Here is a 24,318-nt window from a genome sequence, read left to right as displayed (position 1 = left end):
TGGAAAGGAAAAATAAATTGGAAATAACTTTAAAATGGTCGGACTCGCAGTAATATTTCTCATATATTTCCAAACATATCTTTCTTCATCCTTTTTTGCTTCTTTTTAACCAAACATCTTTAACTCCACTTTATTTTTCACCTATTTCCGCTCACTCTATTTTAATTAATCCTATTTATTTCCTCTATACCAGAAAGAGTAGTAGTACTCACTATTCTTGACTATATAACACATGACTTCATCGGGCAGTCTGGACTATTTAGTTTAATGATGAAAGTTCAGTTTCGTGAGCTCTTTTAAATTTAATTAATCATATAGAGAGATACTATAGGAAGCAAATTAAAATTATTCAGAGTGATAACGGAATGAATTTCACTTTTCTGAAAACACAAATCTTTGAACCTCACCAAATAAAGTAACTACAATAAGGCCTTATCCTACTAGGTGAAGTATGTTATATGGATCACATACGACATTCAACTTTGTTATACTATTTGCTGGATGAAAAACATAAAGGCAGTACCACAAAATATTTTTTCTTCTAGTCACCAAACACGTTTGGAATTTGCAACCTACCAATATGGCTTCAACACAGTCTTGGTCATCTTTTTTCCAGTGTTACTTATAGGGTCCTTAAGTTTTTGTTTACTTTCTTGTTTGCAAGTGTATTTTTTGAATCCTTTTATGCGATGTTGTAAATTTGTAAACACCATTATTCAAATTCTAAGGAACCAAGTTTGAGAGCAAGATTTACAAAACAATACCAAATTGGACAGTAATTCTGATGCATTGGGTGGCAATCCAGCTCCATCAACCGTCCAAGGAAATTCAGATGATCCATTGCTATCACCTGTCTTAGCTTTACATGTAATAATTTCTTTCAACCGAGCCTACAAAAAAGGAAGATAAAAGGTATATTAGCATTGCAGTAACCCCAAATCTTACTAAAATGTAGGAACCGTGAAGGGCTTAAGCACCATACATCCGAAATTAGAAATTTGGACCTGGATTGCAAATTGACCATTTCTCTAGTTATTTTACTGGTTAAATTATTTTGAGACAAAGATCCAAAGTTTTTATAGTATTATATATGTCAATAATAAAATTTAGAAGCTGGGTTTAAAATGAAAAGATGTTATATTTCTTTCAAATTTTAAGTCTCATAACGCTAAACATTTTCCCCTCTTGCTATGGTTAACACAATTCAGAAAAAAAGCAACAATGGAATTAATTACAAAAGGATACAATCACTAAATAACAGTTAAAAATTTCAATCATGTTAGCTATATGATATTAATGACATCAATCATATGCCTCAATTATTTTATTCTCAACATTCCAAACTATATGATATTAATGACATCCAATCAAAACACACAACCGTTTGTTATGCCTCAAATTTACTGAATAATAATAATACAATTTTCATGTTAAACTAAAAATATGATAATAGATGAAGTTACAAGTTCTCCAAGTCCTGCTCAAGAAATAATCTTATCAATTTACAAAAAAAGTTAGGAACAAATTTATATTTTCTAGTACTCTCCAGTAAAGCTAAGGTATGTCTTTTTATATTTTCCCATCCATAGTCTCTTAAATGTCGAGCAACCAAGTTCTTTGTGTTTCCAATCATAATCCAATTTCATAAACATTGAGAAATTCCCATTGTATAGAAGGCAATATAAATAACAAAAGAGATTACAAACCTTGGCTTCGTCCATTTCAGAGCTGGCATTTTCAAGCCCATCCAACATGGAGGAGTCCTTGCTAACAAGGGAAACCTTAAGAAAATAATCACAATCAGTCAAATATATATTCTTAAGAAAACAAGGTTTTACATAAGCTTTATTGAAAAACTGTTTGTGTTGTACCTATCCTTGTAGCTAGGACTCTAGATATACTTTTCTTGTTTCTTACTCTTCCCATCCTCATTGTATCTAAGAGAAACCATTACTAATATAAATACAAGAACCTAAGATAGGACAATTTAACTATCTAAATAATAATCTCTTTTTTGTTTATCACCAGTTGATATGAGAAAATATCTATTCCGCTTTGCCTATCTTTGTTTTGCTTGGAAAAGTATACGCCTTCCAACTAACATCCACCATTGTCCATCACCGTCCTTGTCAGAGACTGAATTTGCCCCATGTGCACCTTTTCCATTCGCTACTGCTAGGCACATTATGTTCACACGCCACCTTCCTCTCACAAGAGTGACACCGCGCTTCCTCCTTAGGGATTTCCATACCTACTAGCCCTGTTTTAGCCTTTGATTCTCCATTTCTAGCTTGGTTGAAGGTCAAATATGTGATTCACAGTTTGTTTCTTATTCTTCTTTGTTGGTCTCCTATTTCAATTGAAGCTAAATATAGGGCAATTACGCCTCTTGCGAACTTGTGTGGATAAATCAATTCCTTTATGAATGAAACTTTTGTGAGATTCACTGAATGAAAATTTATTGTGATAACCAAGATACTTTCCACATTGCTTCCAATCCAGTGTCCACAAGAGGAATAAATACATAGAAATTGACTTTCGAGAAAAGTTGTTGTCCAAGGAAATTTTTATTGAGTTTATTAGATCCAATAACCAACTTGCATGTGTTAACAAAATCCTCGAGAGGACCTCAAATTGAATTTATTTATTTCAGGCTTGGTATATAATATTTGTATGCTTCAGATTGAGGGTGAGGGTTAGAATAGATCTTAGATAGGCTTTATGAAAAGTTGTTTTATGTTGTACGTATCATTGTATTAGGACTCTTGGTATGACTTTTCTTGTTTTTTACTCTTCTCTCTCCTTATTGTATCTGTGGACAACCCCTCTTAATATGAATATGAGAACCTAAGAAAGGAAAATTAAGCACTCTAAGTAATGTTCTCTCTTTTTTATTTATCTCAAGTATATCCAATAAAAAAACAGATAAAATATTTTCTCCAGCAGAAAGAACACAAACCAGGATTGGAGTTAGCTGCCCTTCTAGGTCGAGAAGACCTTTGGCAAAAGCAGCTGCAGACATCTGTTCAACACAGGTCATGAAAAAATGGCTCACATATGATGCCAAAAAAATACCTTAAACTCCAATACCATATTTAGAATAAAGAAAATAAGATTTGAGATTAATCTCCCTTGTGTATAAAATACACATAGAGACTATATTTATAATAAAAAAAGTATGGGCTAAGTCCAAAATACATATGAAAACTAATAATAATAGAGACAGAAAATAAGATATTAAAGATATCTTAACACCAAAGAACAAAATTGGATGACTAACAAGGCCGATGTATAATTGCAACACTGATAACATAACCACTTGGACTTTCTTGATCAAGGTGAGCACAACTCAGGCCATACCTGCACGCGACCCTCGTCAGAGCTGTAAATCTTCAGATCATGACGGTATGTACTATGGAGGCGAAGTAGCCCTGTACCTTCTCCTGTGATTTAAAGCACACAAAAGTTTGCCTTCATTCACAGTACAAACCATTGACAAGTTCATGTTATATGAAATAAGAATGCATGATTCTGTATGAAACATGTCTTACAAAGACTACACAAATACATACTAGGTTAAACTATTCCCTTAGTCCTTACAGTTGACCCTATTTGTAAGTTTTGGTCCCTAATTTAGGATGTTCAATTTCCATACTTTAGTAAATTAATTTATTATTTTATGTAATTTCCTATATACAAGAGGAATAGCTGTACAGTTTGAATATCAACAATATTCCTTCTATTTCAACTATTTATGTCATTTACTTGAAGTAAACCGAATTGAATGTTTACCTGGATACATTTTATTCCGGAAATATCTTCCCAGTTCTTCAGCCTGTGAAAGAGAAAGTAATTCAAACAACTAGGAAAGATGATTATAAATGAAAATTCTTTTTATTTCTAACAATATTAACAGTATATAAAATTAAGCCTCAGAACCTGCTTTCTGCCAGCATGCGTAAGAACGCCACCATATTTAAGAATCATAAGAGCTTCAACAGGTTGTTCTTCAATTTCACCATTGCCTTTTGTCACTTTGACCCACTTCAGTGGTTTTAGTTGAACTTTCCTATATATGCCAGAGAAATGTCCTCCCTGATAATATTAGAAAAGAAAAAGAAATTAAATAACTTACGACTTTGATAAAAAAAAATGCAAAGGTAGCAATTTTACAGGATTTAAAAGGACACGCCAGCTTATATGCTGTATCAGTATGCCTTGGCATGTCTCAGCTAACAGACAATATCCTGTATTATGCACAAAGAGAAACATCATTAATTTCATTTTTTATGACTGACAACCCAGGTAGGAAAACTTTTCCTTGTGCACAGCTTTTGGTCATCAAGTCATGGGCTTCAGCTATGTTGCGCAATGCATTCCGCCATATAGCTTAATCAACATTGTGAAAAAAATAAGAAGAATGAATTCTTTTACACCCTCATAAGAGTATGTGCCCAATCCAAAATGGCCATGAATTTGAATTTTTTTCATATACCTGACAGATAATATAGAACTGAAATTTCTTGTGGAATGAAAAACAAAACCAATCAAGGGCATAAGATAATGCAGAGAGCTTTCACGAAAAACTGAATTTAATTCAAATTCAAATTACTAATGGGTTCATAATACAAAGTATAATAGATTATTAATAATAGATAAAATAGTGCCAAGAGAATTAATAACCTCCTCAAGAACTACTTTAACTTGACGAAGCTTTTCAGCATGCTCGACATCTTCAGCCTCACTGTCACTTTCTAGATCAGGTCTAAATATATACAAATATAAAGTTAATTCCAAAACCCAGCTTAGCATACACATGTATTGACTAAAAAACTGGTGAAAACTATTAGTAGTACGTATAAATGGCAAAGTATACATGCAACAGAAAGAGTCCGTTTTTTAGCATGGCTAATGAAATGAAAGATGCACTATTCTCGCTTGAACATTTAAAAAATGAGAAAATTTCATTTGGAAGGAAAGAAATTATGCATACAAGAGATCCTCCGCATAGATATCCATGTAGCCGGACCCCATTTTGGGGGATATGTTTGGTTGTTATTGTCATTAAATAATGAAGTAAGGATAGGAGTGATAGACCACAGAAGCTCTAAAACCATGACAAAAGTCAAATCAGCCCAAAATCTTCAGGATTTAGAATAACTGGCCTTTGAATCCTTCAGAAATCGAAAAAAAACTAATAATAAAAGAAAAGCAATTAAATCATCTGCAGGAAAGAGCTTTTCAACTCCTCTGCATGTCTAGAAGCCTATCGAACTTCATATCAATCACCTCCCTAGCAACAGTGCTGGGCTGAGAAAGATTTAGTTTGCATAACTAACTATAAACAACCAACACCCAGAAAAAAAGTTAAAACTAGAGTATAAGCACCGAACTACCTTTCACAGAAGATATATACTAAATTCAATGAAAATTTAACTATAATACTGGAGGTGAGGATTAGTTGATCAAGCTCTACTAGCATGAGCGAGATCATGACCAATGTGATTCTTAACCTGTTCAGGAAGTCCCTAAAAAAGTTTTTGATGGATACAACATAATTCCTAGACACATTATAATGCTATAATTAGTAAAATATATACTAACCTGATTTATCTATCAAGTTATTGTCACAAGTTCACAACGAGACCACATAATTAAGATTTTTACTTTAAAGAGCATCATTAGAGCAGTTGTATTAATAGCTCCTACAAGTTGTGAAGAATAATTACTTTTAAACCTAATTTAGGAACATGCAATCTGGGAACTCAACACACATGCAATAATAACACATGCATGTATGCTAAAAGACCGAAACCAGATACTCAAAAAGTAAGCTAATAAACTGCATGGGACAATAACTAGATCAATATTTGTACAGGTGACATACCTTGTGCGAGGCACCAGCATCCGTGTGGCATCTAAAAGGTCTTGCAGCTCAACAGCACTTTTAAGTTTTGTCTGCAACAAAAAAGATCAATAGATCAACCACCGTAGATTAAGCAATCACTAGCTAAAATAAAACTTTATAAAAATTATTAAAGGACCTTTAAGTCTTGTCTGTAAACAAGATACCAATTGATATACCACAGAAGATTAAGAATTCAGAATCTCGAATAAAATTTCATGCTGTAAATTAGAACTAGAAAGAATTAATATAAAAGAAAGAAGATTGTTATTAAATTACTACTTTTGAAACAATACATTAGTCTCTATATATAGAAAACTCTGACATTAAAATTAAGAGATCTCTAAAATCTTCTTACAACTTCTATTAGCTTCTAATAATACATTAATATTCTACCAACTTCTAGTAATGCATTTAATATCCTACTTACAACATTAGGAAAAAATTATCTATAAAATCTTACTATTCAATTCATCATATTTTTATGGGTAAATAGTCGGTTCAATACAAAAAATAGTGATATATTTCATTTTTAGTTAAAGAAGAAAAAAACATTACAGTCTTAGTACCAAAGTTTTAATACAGTCTTATCCTCAAGTTGGAGCACACATATTGTATGTCCTAAGCTTGGAAGAAATATATTCAATGGTCCTCACAAGGATTTTGTTAGTACATGTACAAGTTGATCATTTGATCCAACAAATTCGGTGCAAAATTCCTTAGGCAACAACTTTTCTCAAATGAAATGACAACCAATTTCAATGTGTTTAATCCTCTCATGGAACAATGAATTGGAATCAATGTGGAGAACATCCTGGATATCATAACGCATCTTCATTTGGTTGAACCTCACAAAAGTTTAATTAATAGAGGAACTATTTTACCCATATAAGCTCACATGTGAGGAATGTCATTGCTCTATACTCGGCTTCAGCAAACGATCATGCAACATTTTGATTTTTACTTTTCTAGTAGATAATATTTTCTCCAAGAAAACCACAATATCCTGCAAGAGTGTCTATCCACAGGTGAACCAGCCATATTGGGTATTCCATTTATGTTCATAAAGTAGTCCTTGTCCTAAAGCCTTGTTGAAGTATTAACATTTTAGTAATCAATACAATGATTTTGCATGAATTGACTCACAACACCAACTGCAAAAGATAAATTTGGTCTAGTGATAGTGAGATAAATAAGTTTTTCGGCCAGTCTTCTATCTCTTTTAGGGTCAAAGAAAATTTTCTCCCTGTTCTACCATTAATTTCTGATTTGGATCCATGGGACAATTCCTTGGTTTACAATCAATCATCTTTGTCTCTTTTAAGATGTTAAGAGCATATTTCCTTTGAAAGATTACAACTCCTTTCTTTGATTGATCTACTTCTATGTCCAAAAAATATGAGATTTCCAAGATCTTTGGTCTAAAAATGATTGGATAGGTGTTCCTCTAACTGAGAGATTTTAGTTGCATCATTCCCTGTAATGACTATATCGTCAACATACACTATTAAGTACACATTTTCCAAGGCAGATGTGACAATGTGGCTGAACTTTCCAAGACAAGCACGGAGAGATTGCTTGAGACTATAGAGAGAGGCTCAACTTATGATCAAAATCCTCTTAATTATCTATGAACTTTGGCACTCCAATGTTTGAGAAATACAAGCTTTTGACAAAATAGAATGAGTGAAAGGTTGTGCTTAGTCATCAAATTTTAACCTAAGATATTTGTGATATTCTTTATTACAGAACTTCGGCTCAGAAAGTTAAGATTTGGAAATATTGGTTGTCTTAGGAGAGCCATGAAAAGAGTAACAATTTTCTTGGTTATGACCCATTACAATATATGCATTGAGAATGGCTTCTACCTAGGACACCCTTCTCTAGTGCCAAGGCCTCCTTTTTTACAAGTAGTAATTATGGCAAAGAAGATAGTTCTTGAACACAAGTTGAGCATGGTAGAGGCAGGGAGATGGTCTAGAAATGCAACAAGGAAACATAGGGTTTTGAAGAGAGAGAGAGAGAGAGAGAGAGAGAGAGAGAGAAACCTAGGGTTTCAAGTGAGAGAAAATGTGATTAAATAGAAAACAATCCAAATGCTCTTGGAATGAAGAAGAGAAGGCAGAAATTGGCTCAAAATGATCCGATGAGTCAAAGTGTGGTGAACCAAGAAGATTTCGACCACCAAAAGGCAGTGTGTGAGTCACACGTGCCTAGGGCAACATGATGAGTGGACGACGCGTGACAAGACATAATCTCAACTCTTGAAGGATTTGCTTAATCCACACAAGTTCACACGTAACGTGGGGCATAGATCTATATTCAGCTTCAGCATTAGATCAAGTAACAACACTTTGTTTCTTAGTTTTCCAAAAATATAAGATTTCACACGGAATATGTAACATCTTGTGGTAAATCTCCTATCAATGGGACAACCAACCCAATCTACATCACAACAACCTAAGACTTAAGTATTTCCCCTATTCTTATACAATAATCCCTATAGGATTTGAAGCTCATAATGGAAGTAACAAGGTGTGCCTCCTAAAGAAGGCTTTTGTATCTTCAACATATATCTTAACATGATATCGAGAGCCAAAACTACATTTGTGCCTTATTGGTGGACCCACTATTCATTGGTGTAAAATTTTATTAGAAATTGTGTTTCATGCTAATTTTCGACCTCTTCTGTCACTACTTTGTCACTGACTTTGCTATGGCTGTCATCATTTCCACTTCCATCATCACCATTCTGCCAAGCTAAACCACAGTTCGCATCAACTCTCCAACACATTCACTGTGCCGTTGGTACTAAATCCAATGGAGCAACGATGCTCCCCCATGCATATCAACGTGTCCTTCAAGGTTAATTGCATATTAACATTAATTTTCCCTTTAACAAACACGTAACAATTATTAAATAGCCAAACACGTGTTCAATTACCTCAACCTTAATGGAGTTCAAACAAAACTAATGGAATTAAAGTTTTTGTACTAAGATTGTTCTTTTTTTTGCCTCCTCTAGTAAAAGGGAAATATGTCAATGCTTATTGTATTGTATTGAATTGACTATTTACCCAATATAATTTAGATGAAGGTCTTGTTGATACAAATTAGATAGCAAACATTTTCATTAAGGAGCTTTCTCATTGTATATTCAAGATATTTGTGAAGTTGGGAATGATCAATATTCCAACTAGAGGGTGAGTGTTGTAAATACAAGATTATAAGGATAAAAATTTCCTCAATATCTCCATATTGATTAGGTGAAAATATCTTTAGAATCTTCTAATTCATTTCTGCATATTCTTGTCTCCATATTGATTACTACAAATAGAGATGATGAGAATATAATTGGTTTCAACCAGATAACTACTTGTTTGCCTCATAGTGCAAGTCTTAATAATAGTTGTCGAAGGACCAAAAATAGCATTACCTCAGATTTGGGTCGGCCACCATTGTATTTTAACATTAAGTTCAACAACTTTTCCTCAGTAACCTTTAGCTTCACCTTCTGTTTTGGAGTTCTATCACCACTACCAAAAGTGAATAGTATATAAGAAACCACACATTTTACTAATCAAATGAAAAAAACAATAGTACATACTGACGAATAACAGCAATTACACATCGCAATTCCTCAGATTGTCCAAAAGTGCCATTAATACCACTACCCTGACGAGTTAGAGGCTCAGAAGGTTGGATTAGTTCATTTACTTTCCATGGTAAAGTTGGTGGAACCACTGAAGAAAGATGAGGAGCTTTTGCATCTAACAACATCTTTCGTAGCACACACGCAGAATCATCATAATACCTTCAGTAGAAAAACAAAAAATAATGTGATTTTGAAAAGCACAAAAAAGTTGAGAAATAATGTATATATAGTCTAAAAAAGTCTAGAGACAACGTGTAGTACAAAAAAAATATTAGAAGGCTAGTTTGTCATACATCAAACAAGATTTCATGAATCAAGTAAAGGTTTTTATTTTCTTAGAAGTGTCATATCATTTTTCTAGAGTTCCAAATTTGTAATTTATGTAAGAGTACATAAATGACAAGGGGAATTTTTTTCCCTTGAACTAATTTTCATCACTTTGTAATGACTATGACACAGAAGGAAATTACGTAATAAAAATCATTATGGGTAACATATACATTGTATATGTAATCATTATGGTAATATAAAGCATGTGAGTTTGTGATAGTAATAAGCAAAGTACATAAGAGATGAAGAGACAAATTTAAAGGTTTTTTCGCCTACATTCCTCTTCATACTCTCTTCTCTTGGATTATTTACCTTTGCTTTGACAAAATTAGTAGTGCCTATTGAAGAGCCGGGGCATGCGACAAGCTTTAGTGATAGATCAATAATGGTTTAACATATGAAATCAAAACATTTTATTTGTCTTTCCTTAATTCATCGAGCACTATGATATGCATACTCTGTAAATTTGTCTTATGTACTCTTCATATGAAATAATTATTATGTGTTACATTTAGAAACTAGACTTTAAGCAAATTCAATATCACAAAACCAGCTTTTAAAGTAAGGTTTACCCACTTATATTATAATTTGACTATACTTCTAGTTGATGTGGAATCTCCAACACACACTCCTAGCTAAGGAATGGACACATTGAGCTTGAGACTAGATATTTATGATTGATCCAATAGTAGTTCAATAAAAGGTGGCATGATAAAACTAACTACCACTGCTAAGATAGGTTTTGATACCATCAAGTCGACTTTAAGTATAACTCAGCCTCACAAAATTGGATAGTAAGGTTAAGTTTGCACCTTCCTATATATTATAATTTAGTCATATCTCTAGTCAATATGAGATTTCTAACACAACTTCTTAGCCAAGGACTATGCATTTTGAGTGCGGGAAAGAATATCTATGATAGGCCAAACAAACTTCACTAGGATTGGCTTTGATATTATTTTGGAAAATAGGCTTTAAGCTCGGAAAATAGAGTTTAAGCAACTCAATCTCACAAAACGAACTTGTAAGGAAAGACTTGCACCAATATACTTTGACCACATTTCTAGTCAATGTGAGATTTTCAACAATTACAAATATAGAATATAAAAAATGACAGACAATATCCAGCCAACCATTCAACATGACAAGTGATTGCCTAAAACAAGATAAGAATTTTAATTTGCGACATTCTTTTCCAAAGATCAGTTACATATGCATATTAATCCCAATGGAAACTATTAGAAATGTTGCTTCCAGCAAAAGGAACTTTATTGGATGCAATCAGAATTCAACACCCTATTCACATTGGTTACGATGATATAAGTTCTCACTAATCATTCAGTGTAGCATTTTTAACTTTTTGAAGTATTGGAATCTCTATCATTTCCAATATTTACTAAAGATAGAAGGGATAATCAGATATATATCAAATTGGGAAGAACTGATCCTATGATTTTCTGTTAATATAAAGAAAGTGAAAATCTAATAAAGTATTTTAAACCATTATGTCCATATCAAAACAAAAATATCTAATTCAAAATTTACTTGTACGAATTTTTAACAAAGCTCCATCCATTCACATCACAAACATATGAGCGTCCCTGACTTCTCAAGAGATCAAATCCACAAACCTGAAAGCAACATAAATTTAAAGGAGGGCATAAAGATGATCAGAGAAATTATTTTCTTATACTCATATAAGGATTTCACTGAATCAATATTCTAAAGAGAATCACATTCATTAAATAGAAACTCATAAAATACTGTGCATACTTCACTGGCCCAGCCACATTTTACCTACATTACAGTTAGCTCACAGATTCACAATCCCATACTTACAAAGTCAGACAAAGTGAAGAAATAGAATTTAATTCACTTTAGGATTTTCTTGGAAAAATAAAATTAGAGATACACTCTTTTGGAATAAATCCACTGAAATAATAAGATTCATTTTCTAAAACACTAGATTGATTCGATGATAGGACTTATCAAGATGGTTAAACTATCAGCAAGAGGATTTCGAACATATTTTCTAAGCTAAAGATCAAAATTCACAGAGAGGCAAAAAGGCTATAAAATAAAAGAACAAGCAGCTAGAATGAAAAGAGAGATAGGAATATGGTGATTGACATGATTCAATAGCAGTTTTAAGAAAATACAATCCTACACAACATTAGGATTAGTGATTAGTACAGAAATTGTACACAAAAATAAATCCAACTATACAACCAAGGAGCCATACACACTGTTTTAAAAGATAATACCCACTAAAAATAAAACAATACATTTTATTAACGTATAGTTACCACATTAATACAACATACCGCTTGACTGAATGCAATGCAAACGTCTCTTGCCATTTCCTTCTCAAAAGGAGATAGTAACACTGGATACCTGACCTGCCAAATGAGAAGGCAAACAAGCTTCAATGTTAAAATATTGCTTCAAGCAAGCAATTCTGACCTGCTTTGTAATGGTACACTTTTGCTCCTTCTATTCATACACTCAAAAATTAAGACAACCATGAGATGTTTGCACGATTAGAGAGCAAACACTTTTTAAAAATTACCAGCAAAAAAGAATAACCAATTTAGGCAACCAGAAAGGCTCAAAAGACCAAAGAAACAGGTGCTTGTTTGAGGAAGTGGATAATATGGAATAGAAATTACGCCCACACTTTTTGGGTACAAATGCAAATTTTCCACAATTAAGATTGCAACTTACTTATGCCACACCTTAGTACTGTACAATTTGGTCCATTTCTATATCATACAGTTAGTTCATAGTTATTTACTACCCTTCACCAAGCAACAAAGTGAAAATCAAAATCTTTGTATTCCACTGTTATCTACAATATTTTGGTCAATTAGAGCTCCTAAAGATAAGAAATACTCATGGAATTATGGCTGTAATTAACAGTCATAAGTATACACAAACCCTAGTGAGCTCTAACCAAAATTGTAGACAAACAATCTAACATGATGAAGCTAAAGCAGAAGACGAGGCTGGGGGGATTAGCAGCTGTATTTGTTTGTGAAAGTGCAGAATGGAAGGAGAAAAATTGGTTTGGGACTCGAAGTTGTTTGACCCACCACCACCAACGTCTCATGCACATGAGCTCCTCATTGTCCTACGTAAAGGTATTTAGTCCAGAGACAATCCTAGTCCTTTATATGTATGTACTCTTCGTTGTGACTAACTATCCCCTGCAAATTGCTCTTTTATTTTCTCTACGTGTTGTGTATGTACCTAAGTGTATAGTATGTACCTAAGTGTATGTACCTACGTATTGTGTATGTTTTAAGTAGAGGCACTTGGGAGCTAGTTCTTTTCCCTGCTGTGAAGATTATTGTTGGTTGTCAATGGGCTTACATTGCAAAGAATGGACCAAATGGCTATATTGAACCAGATAGTAAAGCTTTTCTTCTTTGAGGTTTCTTCGTTCTCTAAATTTTCTTTAAAGAGGATCTCTTGGCCGCCTAATTCTTTGTAATAATCTTTTCTTTTCCGAATGAATTCTTTCTTTTACACAAATAATAATTAAAGAGAAAAAGGCTACCCAGGGCAAAAGAATTTAAACTGTCATCCAATCACAAACCATCATGTATGGTAAGTTTTTTATTTTTTACTTTCACATTGTTTTTTAAAAGACATAGTAATGGTGATTTGTGATTGGATTGGATGACGGTATAAAACAGTTTCAGATTATCCGTGTATTATCATTAAATCATTAAATTCTAATAAAAAGAATATAGTTTACTTTTTACGCACTATTATTAAAGTTTTACTATGTTAACCAATCAAAATCATGAAAGCATGACTTTTTAAATAGTCATTGTAAAAGTTAGCAAATATACCATACACTACGATATGTGATCAGATAAAAATGTAAAAGAACCTCTAAAACTTAGTGCATGGACTATTTACTCACAATGATAGGATATAAATATGTTTCTAGTAATTTGGTGTAAATTTTTTCCCCATATTTAAATTGAGGTCTTTAGTCCTTGTAATTTGAAAAAAAGCTGGTTTTGGTCGCTCGTCCAAATATTATAAAAGATTCTTTTATATGAATAACACTGGACAAACTAATTTGATTTTGCATTCTTATCATCAATTACCAAGCCACATGATTGTTTTCCTTCTAAAGTATTCATTTAGACAACATTTGGGAAAAGAGGAACTAAAATAATTTTTGCTCAAATTACAAGGACTAGAAAGATCAATTTTAATGTAAGCCTTTCTATTGGTAGTTAACAAGCATAAACAGAAATACCAAGCACCGTTTCATTGATTGAATGTATGAAAAGAAGAATATTTAAAGCACAATGTTCGGCCCAACCAAAAGGATCTGTGTCCTTCATTTAACTAAAATGTAACCCAAAAAGATGAAAAAAGAAACTCATACAGAAACACATATATTGCTTTAAAGCTGCATAACTGGAAACCTAGAGATTGACAGAAAATAACATGATGAGACCTAAGTAGGAAAAAGTTTTTCCTCGGAATGGACTAATAAATAAGAAGGACCATCTTGTAATGCTAAATTGATAGGCAACGAAGACCAAATTTATACCATGAGAACAGAGAAAGAATATCTGAGAAAAGCGATGAATTCTACTTACTTCCTTCCCATCAGGATTTCTCAAAACAACACCATCAACAACAGGTGACTTCCTTGCCTCAGCATGAGCATATTCAGGACCTACTGTGTACACCTACAGTCATTTATCAAAATTTAAAGAGACCATTCTAATCTGCCAAAAGATATGGAGAAACATTTGAAATACATTTAAGAGAAAAAGAATAGAAAGCAACATAAATCTCAAAACTGCCAAACCTTAACATCTGTCCCTCCAGTTGGCATAAACTCCTCATAAATGTAAGATCCTTCACGCCTTACTCTTCTCACGTCTGGGTGAAATTCACTGGACCTATTTCCAACCTAAGATAATGTTATACACAAAACAGAGACCAAGTTGATTAACTATAACTCGTAAAAGAGATAAAGGAAGCACAATAAATTATCCAAAGAGCATGTTACTGAAAAACAAGCGATGTTAAAGCTCAAGTTGTAAGAAGGCATAGAGAATTTTATACATTTATATTTACGACTAATTATATATGCTTTCGAAAGATTGTATTGCAATATAATTGTTGGAGATAGCATACGGACATCCCAACCAACGTAATCCTCCCATTTAAAAATAATATGACAGAATAGATTGATGTTTATTAGACTGGTGAGAATTAATACAACCTCATCCCTGGTTAGTTATTTCGACAGAAAACAAACCAAAATAGTAATCAGTTTGAATAAGTCTATTAGAAAAAGAATGTCTTCTACAAATCATATCATGTTAATAGTAGAATATTACACACATGACCCACCTACCTAGGGAAAGTGCCTAAAGCTCACCTTCCTAAACAATTCCTTCATACCTCCACCAGCTGAACTGGGATAATATATCATTATACTGTGGTTATCAGCTTCAAAAAGCACAAAAATGCCAGTTATTATAAAATTTGAGAAATATATTTCCAATCATGAGTATTTGAGTGTATAATTCAATAATGATTGCACAATTAAGGCATTTTGGAGTTATAACTTCCATTCATTTAGTATCTTATACAACAAGAAAATCATGTTGGAGGACTCGCAATAGCAAACCCCAAAAAATTGAAAGTAGGATAAGTAAACACTAACATAGTATTAAGGTACGCAAGAGAAAAAAATGATGCAAATGGTTTCAACAGGCCCTTCATCAAATTATCTAAGATTCTCATTACATCACCTTGTGTCCCTAAGTCATAACAGATAAATTAGCAAAAGAGCAAAGAAAAGGAACATGAAATTTTCATTTTACCAACAACAAAAAGTGTTTATTCTTGAGGTTAGAGAAAAAAGATACACAGAATTCTAAACAAATTATAGAAATCATCTGTTTATAGTTGAGATTCTAGTACAAACACAAGGTTTCCACGAAACAAGGAGTTTCTTCCTTCAAAACACCAAAAACAACAATGAGTGTAGCTCAGAATGCAGTCCATCATGATCAGACAAAACACATTAATATCAATAGATATTTTTTCTAAGAAAAAGTAAACAATTAAATTCTTCAATTGTCCTACATTCAAACAACACAGCAGGTTGTTGATATATATTACAGAGTCTGAACTCGAATCTGATTTCTGCAAAGTGATTCCTAAGAAGTGCTTTTGTGAGAATATCAACTATGTATATATATATATATATATAAGGAGCTAATCCTATTGGATTTACTTAAGAATAGTTGTGATATTTTAAGATATTTTGCATGTGGTCTAATTATTATTAGTAATAAAAAGGATCAGGTTTTCTCTTTTAGTAGAATCAGAAATTACTGATTATAGAGGATTTCTGCCAGAGACACAGCTGGAAATTCAGTTATATTCTGTTAAATAGAACAAAAATTCAACTTATTTTTGCAATGAGAACTAACACCATTATTTTACACAGTTAAAATATAGTAGGTAACACACAATATACACACAATAAATGAATCATAGGCAGTCAGTCTATTATGCAGGAGTATAAGGTATAAGATTCATGCAAATGCATGTAATATAAACCTGACAGTCTGGCTCATTATTTAATAAATTCAAAGTGCCATGAATGCAATGTAACAAATTGCAGCACAAGTTAAAACATTTTCCATGAGCCTTGTAAGTCCAGCACATGTCTCTGAAAAGGAACAGCTGCATAGGGCCCATGTGCTGTGCAAGTTTGGTATATGATTAATGCACTAGGGTGTACTTATAAATACTTTTATCAAGCAGAAAAATCGATAAAGTAGCTTATTTTCGGTAATGTATTCATTTACCTATTACGTATTTTATTATTCCTGCCAAATAGTCAATGACCACATGCAGTTGAGTTCCATCATTTCAAGAAATGACATAAAGATATAACAACCAGTTATAGAAGTTACTAGTCGTGATTTGAAGATGTAATCCCTTTTATACTCCTTGCATAATAAAAAACACAAAGATGAACGATTATTTACATCACACAACTTGTAAGACATAGTGTGAGTGAATGCTATTCCCTATTGTTTCCGCTTGAAATTTTGAATTTCACATATTCAAAACATGTTAGCTGATTTTCATCTATATAAATGTCGATATTAAGCTGTGAAGTAATATTGAAATTTTTTTCTGAGTATTTTGTGTCTGCACCCACAGGATATGATCACTTGGAGTCCAATAAAACTGCCCAGTGATGTAGTTTCGATTCAATGGTTAAGATTTTTTAAATTATATTTATTTTAGTAAGATTAACTTTTATTGATTAGGATTCCCCCAGTTGAAAATTCGATTGCAGAGAACAATGATCCCACTCCTTATATCATGAGTTAACACTTGGGCTGCCTAATAAAAGAAAATGGGACAAAAATAACACGACCGAAATTCTTTGTTTTGATAAAACAATCCAATGTAAATTACGTATATCAGTGACTCCTTGGTAAAAAAAAAGGAACAAAAAGAAAACCCCCTAAAATCGTTACATGATAAAAGAAGCCAATGTACATTACATGTAACAATGATTCGCAGAAAAAAAAAATGGAACAAAATGAACATCCCCCAACCCACGATAAAACAAGCCAATACAATGCACATATCATTCATCAGTTACTTTGTACGAAAAACAATTTACTAATGAAAGAGACGGAAGCAAAGTAAAGAGTTTCACCCACACAAGAAACAAGCTTACCATCAACAGGCTTCTCCACAAATGGCTTAAAAAACCGCATGCCATGAACCTCAACAAAATCTTCTTCCTCAATAAAGTAATCCAATTGTTGGTACGGGACTTCCCTAATTACAAGGGCATATCTTGGAACGGGGATTCCAAACATTTCAAGACGCTTGAAGCCCAAAATTGAACATTTATAAAAATAAATTATATATGTATATATATATATCATCAAAGAAACAGCATAGCATTTTTTACTGTAATTGGTCATACATTCATAACTAACAACAATAAATAGAAATATGATCTTCACTAAGTTTAAAAGTCTGTCCCAGGGAAGAGGGGAGGACAAGACCAATATAACTTTAATGAGTGATTTTTTTTTTCTTTTTCCTTCCTTAGCAATACACGAACTAACAGAAACTCAAAGTTCAGTTTTTCACTTCATTGGCTTGGCTTCATGCTAAAAATGTACATATAAATATCAGACGTTAAATAAACAACGAGAAAAAGTTAATGCCTTAATTCGAAACCCAAGCCAGACCATGAAGGAAAAGTCAAGACAGCATGCGAAGCGGAGTTATCAGCATTCAAAGCTAAATAGCACATTTGCAAGGCATTCAAAGCCAAAAGAAGAAAGCTTCATCATACGTGAAAATTACAAAGATTTTAGATCAAAACCTAAAAAAGAGGGAGATTGATTCCATCCATGTACCTTGTATACTTTCCTCCGGTCATGAAGAAGGTGCTGGGGCTCCAGTTCATTTACCACAAAAGGCCTGCATCACAGTGCATGACTAGTTTTTAGACCAGTAAACCTTCTCATACAAACATTCAAAGTAAAATTGTAACAAACTGTAGAAAATCATTGTTAGAGAAGATAATCTTCCGCTTGTCCAGTCCTTTTGTCGGCAGTTAAGACTCATACTCCGCAAAATCCAGTTATTGTAATTGGAGAGTTCAAAGTCTAACAATCCCACACTTCCTATGTACGACTTAAGACTCATACTCCGCAACTCAACCCTGACACTCTATCTGAATGCTGTTAGCTGTTGCCGGTCAACTGTAGTTGTTCTTACTTCATATTTCAGAGATAAGGTTTTAATAACAGAATACTAGTTCAGATCTCTCTCCGATTTTTTTTCTAGCTTTCTCACTCTTTTCTCATTTTCTTGGAATCACTCCATTTATCAATTTTAAGAAACTATTATATGAGTGCATATATTATACAACTAAAAAACAGAAACAAAGCAACAGACAATATATGCTGTAAATTTGAGCAATAGCCCACTAATTCTACAGTAACACTAATTAAACAAGAATGATTCAGTGTGGTTAATTGAGATCTCTATCATATCCTTCTCTAGGAAGGAAAACGATTTCAGGATAATAGATTCAATATTGCAGGAACCTCCACTAGGAAAAAGGAGGTGTGAGAGTCAAACCATTCGTGGATCAATAATACCCTGTGAAGATTTCAAAATCTTCCTAGAAGTTAGAGGCTAATTCTAGTTACGATCAGTTTCAATTATTTTTACGATTCAGAAGCAACTTAAAAGTTGCAAGAGAATATTTTTCTTAAGTATATCTCAGGATTTTCTATAGCCTGACCTTTGTATTTCAGCACAGTTAGTTACAGCTGCAATTGTCAGACTGTAATAACAAACTCAGCCTGACTTAGTAGAGTTGTTACCTGGTGACTCGTCATCTTTGTACTTTCATCATTCTACCAATACTCTTCCTAACACACTCTACAATTGATTGAAATTTATTGAAAACTAAAAAATCAAGAGAATCTTATTAAATAAGAAGAGGGACCTACCAAAGTTTTGAAGTTTCAATAAATTTCAACCAATAATAGTGTGCTACTGGCATTTATCTAATTACAAGACATTCTCTCTGATTTCTCTCGCAATCTAATAAAAGTTTATACACAAGAATGACTAGTTTCTCATAATTGTACACTTCACGTGTCTTAATCTGCATGCAAATTCATGAATAACACATTTTACACTCATACCAAACTTAGCGGAGAATTTACTGTCAGTGGTGACGCCTAATTCTCAACACAACATTTGAAAAGAGCAGCACAAACGCCTTACAGTTCCACTAGACAGTAAAATAAATCCCCTCCCAATTTCAGCGTCAGAAAATGAAATTACCTTGAAATATCAGAGCAAAGAACCATAAAAATTCTCACATCAAAAGTCATGTAAACTAAATACACCAGAAAATAAAGGTTTCTTTTTTCAGAAGATGATTGTCAATAAGCTAGCATATATGTATTGTTATATTATATTTATACAAGAATTTGACCATCACGGATGTAGCTGTTCATGGGCCTATATGTAATTCAAGAACATTTTAGTGCTTAATAACCCAACTTTTAACGATCTTACACTATCTTATATACAGGCTGGTGAGTAACAAAACATACATTTAACCTTAAAATCAAATGAAGTTGGTAAATAAACAAGCTTACTTCCTTAAAGCAGCATACGCCTCCGCCTTTTGAAGGGGATATCCCGAGGAATAGAAAGCAATCAAACAATCACATATTGGCCAGCTGAAATAATACAATATTTAAACATTACTGGAATGGCATAGCCTTAAACATCCACAAGGTCAACAAAAATAAAACAGTTCATCTGTAACTTAAATGTACCAAGTACAAATACAATTAATGATGTCAAGTCATCATGGAACTTTTAAGCAGTTCATATAGATTCGTGCCGTAAAGAAACGTTGGCACTGTTGTTTTTAGTTCCTTCCAAAATCAACAAAGTTTAAACACTTCAGCAATCTCAAACTCCAGTAAAAATAATATTATAGCAAACTCAAACATAGCAAAATAACTTAAAAGAATGTAATCACAAACATACAATAGGATATTATAAATGTTTAACTGATACATGTGAATGAAACTTTCCACATCCTCAAAAATTCCATCATTTTCCCATGGTGAAAACTAAAACTTAGGGAATGTTTAGTTTATTTTCCTTTGTATTTTTCGTTGATAACCTTGTAATTACAAAAGTTTCACCTTGCTTGCATTCCCAATTTCTGTCTGCCCAACTGTTTCATTCCTACTCCCTAAGTTGGATGCATTATAATAAAAGACTCATCGGAATACACACGTGAAACTTTTTTTTCTAAAACAGGACCACAAATATTGCTCTCCAAAATTTAGAGTTCAAACTAAGGTTCCAGCTATACGAATAAGACTATCATACCTCTCTACTGGTTCTTCAAGGATCACTCTGTCCCCAAAATGTATGACCTACAAATAAGACAAAAAATATCAAATAAGAATAAAAATAAACAGAAAAAAAACATTGAAAAAAAAATGGAAAACACAATTACCAACTCAGCCGTTTCTTTCACAGAACAAAATAATATATAATAGAAACAGGATAAATAATGGAGTATGTACTGAGCTTTGACAATATTCTATCGTGTAATCACAGAATATAACATTGATCACAGAAAATAAGTTTGTTGACTTTTACTATAATTTGGTTAAAAGTTAAGAATTATACAATGATCCATAATATAACATATTTTACACTAACAATGCATTAAGAGTCAACTCATAAAAATACATTATAAACTTTGAGTAAGCAGTATATGTGCTGACAATGAATCATCACGCATCTCACGTGATAGATGATTCGTGAACTTTTATAATTATAGTAAAAGTTGTGTAAATACCAACTGTAATTTTTTATGTTGAAAATGTAAAGTTGTGGAAGGAAATTAAACTATTAAGATATAATCGTTTCGTATTATTCACTCATATGGTTTACATTAGCATTAAAAAAGAAATCGAATAATCCAAACTCTGTTATTCATTCCTAGTTTATTCAACAACAAGCCACCACATCTAATAAAAAAACCAGAACACTGCAAACGCAAACTCGTTCACCTACCTCAAATTCACCAAACGCTTGTAGCCTATCAAAAATTTGTCCCATAGGCGCAGAGAAGACCTGCAAAATCCAATCCAGCAATGAGGACAGAAAAACAGAGGCAGGGAATCGCGCGCATTCTTCGAAGTTCAAACTCGCTTCGAAATCCGAAACTATGCCGCCGTAGTACCAAATCATCAAAACGCAAAACAAAAGACGAAATAGAAGACGAAGAAACGAGATTGATTGATTAAGTGTAATGAAAGAAAGAACCTCTGAGTGACAATTCACCTTCTTTTCCATCACGCAGACGCCGATCTTAACTTTCTCCGCGAGCGCCACCGCCATCTCTGCGATCGATTCAACCTCGCTGGCGTCCTCGAATCCAATGCGATAAATTAACAACGAAACGGTGTCGTCGTAACGGAATCCCTGCTCATTCCGCGAGAGAAAATGCGCGAACGTGAGCACCGAGAAAAATGGCGAAACTGTTCGAGTGTTGCGTCTCGGAAAATATATGAACAACGACTGAATGAAAATTTGTTCAAACAGAGAAAAACTGAGTCTGAAAGGAAGCGCAAATGAAAAAACATAGAGAGACAAAAAATAAACGTTAAAAAAGAATGTTGTGAGCACTGTATAACAGCCACTGGTACGTTGGTTTAACTGTGGCGAATCAAATTCCTTAAGACAAGGAATGTTTTATGAAGACTGATTAAAAAATTAGTAAATTAGAATTTCTTTTAAATATTTAATAAATTAATTACTCACCTATTATATGTCTATGTTATTATTCAGCAGTGAAATGGCATGTAAGTAATTTGCCCTCCACTTATTATACAATTTCATTTTAGTGATTTAAAATTTAACTATCATGTATATTAATTTTAAATTTAATATACTTTCTAATACATATTTATTTATATAATTTATTTATTTCATATTTTTTATTTTAAATATGACATTATTTTATATATTTAATTTTTTGATGAAATGAATTTAAAATCATCATCTAAATAGAGGATAAATAGTTCATTAGAGAATAAAGAAGTTGGAAAATTCAAATATCCACACAAACTTTTTAAAGACATAAGATATTATATTAAATTTATTTTATGTTTAGAAAAATACATGAGTTTTTGCTTATTAAGTATAATGCATAAAAGTAGTTTATTTTAAATTAATTGCTTAAACTATAAATAAAATCACTTTCAATTTTTTATTCATTATAAATAGTTTTTTCTAATCATGGAATTGATTAATAGAGATAATAGAAGAATAAAATAGTCTTTGTAAAAATAGTGTGGCGTCGAAATATTAGTACTTTCTAAAGGGTTAAATATATTTTTGATCATTTAACTTTTAGTTAATTTTGAAATTAGTCCATTTCGAAACTTTGAACCAATTGAGTTTTTCATCTTTCGAAATATGTGGATCTAGTCCTTTTAATCAAATTTTGTTACGTTTATTTGACATTTCAAACGTGTTTCATACTAGTATTTGACTTAACATTAAAGCAAAAATGTGTCAAATATTATAAATAATTTAAATACAATCCTGAAATGCATATGAAACATTAAATAAACCTAACAAATTTTTATTAAAAAGACTAAATCCACATATTTCAAAAGATAAAAGACTAAATTAATCTAAAATTTCAAAATGGACTAATTTTAAAATTCATCGAAAATTAAGGGATAAAAATATATTTAACCCTTTTTAAATTATAGTGTCGTGGGATGTTAAAAATGTGTCACTCTTGTTGGTTTGTCATGGGAATGTGCATTTTGGGATGGTGGAATATGCAATGGAAAAGAGGGTGGTAAACCTTTAGCAGGAAATAGACTTGAGGAAAGAGGGGTAGAAAAAGGTGAATAAAACAAGTTGTTGAATTGGATTTTGGGATTTTCTGATTCCAAAGCATCAAAGTGAACCCAACTGTTACGTTTTCCTTAAAGCTGCTTTCTTAGTCACTATCCTCGACTCAAACTTTTTGCAACAATTTTTTTTTTTTATTTCGTTAACTTGGGGTAAATCATGGTTGTGTAGTAATGTACTAATTTTTACATTAAAATAAGATCATATGCTTTTATTTTATTTTATTTTATTTTTCTTTTTTTACTTTTTATCTGTTATTTGAGCTTTTGCTGCACTTTCTTTCTCTCATCCAGACACTTTTTGTTTGTTAATATATAACAGGAAAATATTCCTTTTTTCCTCTAACTTTTGTTACTGTAATATTAGTTTTGTGTATCTTTAAATAAATATAATTAAGAACACAATTTTTATCCATGATAAAGCATTGCTAAAGAGATTATTTCAAAGCCAATCTTGTCTAAACTTCCTGGTCAAAAATTTGAGGATGAGAATAATATATAAAATATTGTGAATTTGAATTGTTTATAATTTAAATTGGTTTAATTTTAAATATTTTATTTGAGTGTTGCTTGTAGAATTTTTATTTAATAAATCCTTTCAATTATTATTAAATATAAATTTTATTGTAATATTTAATAAAACGAAAGCATTAGTGGAAGAATTTTTTTTAGTTAACTATTAGTTTAGGTTATTATTGGTCTGGAGATGATAACCATTTTTTTAGTAAAATCAGTTTAAATGATTTTCAATTGATATAGTTACATTATTTTGTCTGAAATTAATTATGATTTTTTTTTTTTAATTTTGGTGTTATTTTTTGGTTTAATTTTTTAATTAATATTTTCAAGTTGTCAAAAATTTTAGTCACGATTAGTTCAAAGTTTTTCCAATCTAACATTAAAAAAAA

At 32.1% G+C, this 24,318-nt stretch overlaps 1 protein-coding gene across 3 annotated transcripts in view; it reads right to left on the bottom strand.

Moving 5' to 3' along the window:
• Nucleotides 1-22,117, bottom strand: part of LOC114180958 (inositol hexakisphosphate and diphosphoinositol-pentakisphosphate kinase VIP2-like) — a 31,370-nt gene extending 9,253 nt beyond the window's left edge. The window contains exons 1-21 of one of the 3 annotated variants that reach the window (XM_028067256.1): nucleotides 21,825-22,117; nucleotides 21,555-21,614; nucleotides 20,859-20,905; nucleotides 20,108-20,191; nucleotides 18,341-18,404; nucleotides 17,644-17,797; nucleotides 15,310-15,380; nucleotides 14,731-14,835; nucleotides 14,516-14,608; nucleotides 12,215-12,289; nucleotides 11,436-11,521; nucleotides 9,513-9,719; nucleotides 9,342-9,441; nucleotides 5,888-5,958; nucleotides 4,684-4,765; nucleotides 3,940-4,095; nucleotides 3,793-3,835; nucleotides 3,361-3,443; nucleotides 2,960-3,022; nucleotides 1,707-1,781; nucleotides 765-890 (exon numbers count right to left, since the gene is read on the bottom strand). In XM_028067256.1, coding sequence (XP_027923057.1) covers nucleotides 765-890; nucleotides 1,707-1,781; nucleotides 2,960-3,022; nucleotides 3,361-3,443; nucleotides 3,793-3,835; nucleotides 3,940-4,095; nucleotides 4,684-4,765; nucleotides 5,888-5,958; nucleotides 9,342-9,441; nucleotides 9,513-9,719; nucleotides 11,436-11,521; nucleotides 12,215-12,289; nucleotides 14,516-14,608; nucleotides 14,731-14,835; nucleotides 15,310-15,380; nucleotides 17,644-17,797; nucleotides 18,341-18,404; nucleotides 20,108-20,191; nucleotides 20,859-20,905; nucleotides 21,555-21,614; nucleotides 21,825-21,881 — 1,902 coding nt within the window. In that variant the 5' untranslated portion in view covers nucleotides 21,882-22,117. Of the gene's footprint in view, nucleotides 1-764; nucleotides 891-1,706; nucleotides 1,782-2,959; nucleotides 3,023-3,360; nucleotides 3,444-3,792; nucleotides 3,836-3,939; nucleotides 4,096-4,683; nucleotides 4,766-5,887; nucleotides 5,959-9,341; nucleotides 9,442-9,512; nucleotides 9,720-11,435; nucleotides 11,522-12,214; nucleotides 12,290-14,515; nucleotides 14,609-14,730; nucleotides 14,836-15,309; nucleotides 15,381-17,643; nucleotides 17,798-18,340; nucleotides 18,405-19,318; nucleotides 19,352-20,107; nucleotides 20,192-20,858; nucleotides 20,906-21,554; nucleotides 21,615-21,824 lie in introns of those variants that run through there. The other 2 variants (XM_028067258.1, XM_028067259.1) reach the window with 2 other exon arrangements.
• Between the last annotated feature and the right edge of the window lie 2,201 nt (nucleotides 22,118-24,318).

This window comes from Vigna unguiculata, chromosome 4 (assembly GCF_004118075.2).
Source record: "Vigna unguiculata cultivar IT97K-499-35 chromosome 4, ASM411807v1, whole genome shotgun sequence".
NCBI lineage: Eukaryota > Viridiplantae > Streptophyta > Magnoliopsida > Fabales > Fabaceae > Vigna > Vigna unguiculata.
This window is presented reverse-complemented; position numbering and strand designations above follow the sequence as displayed.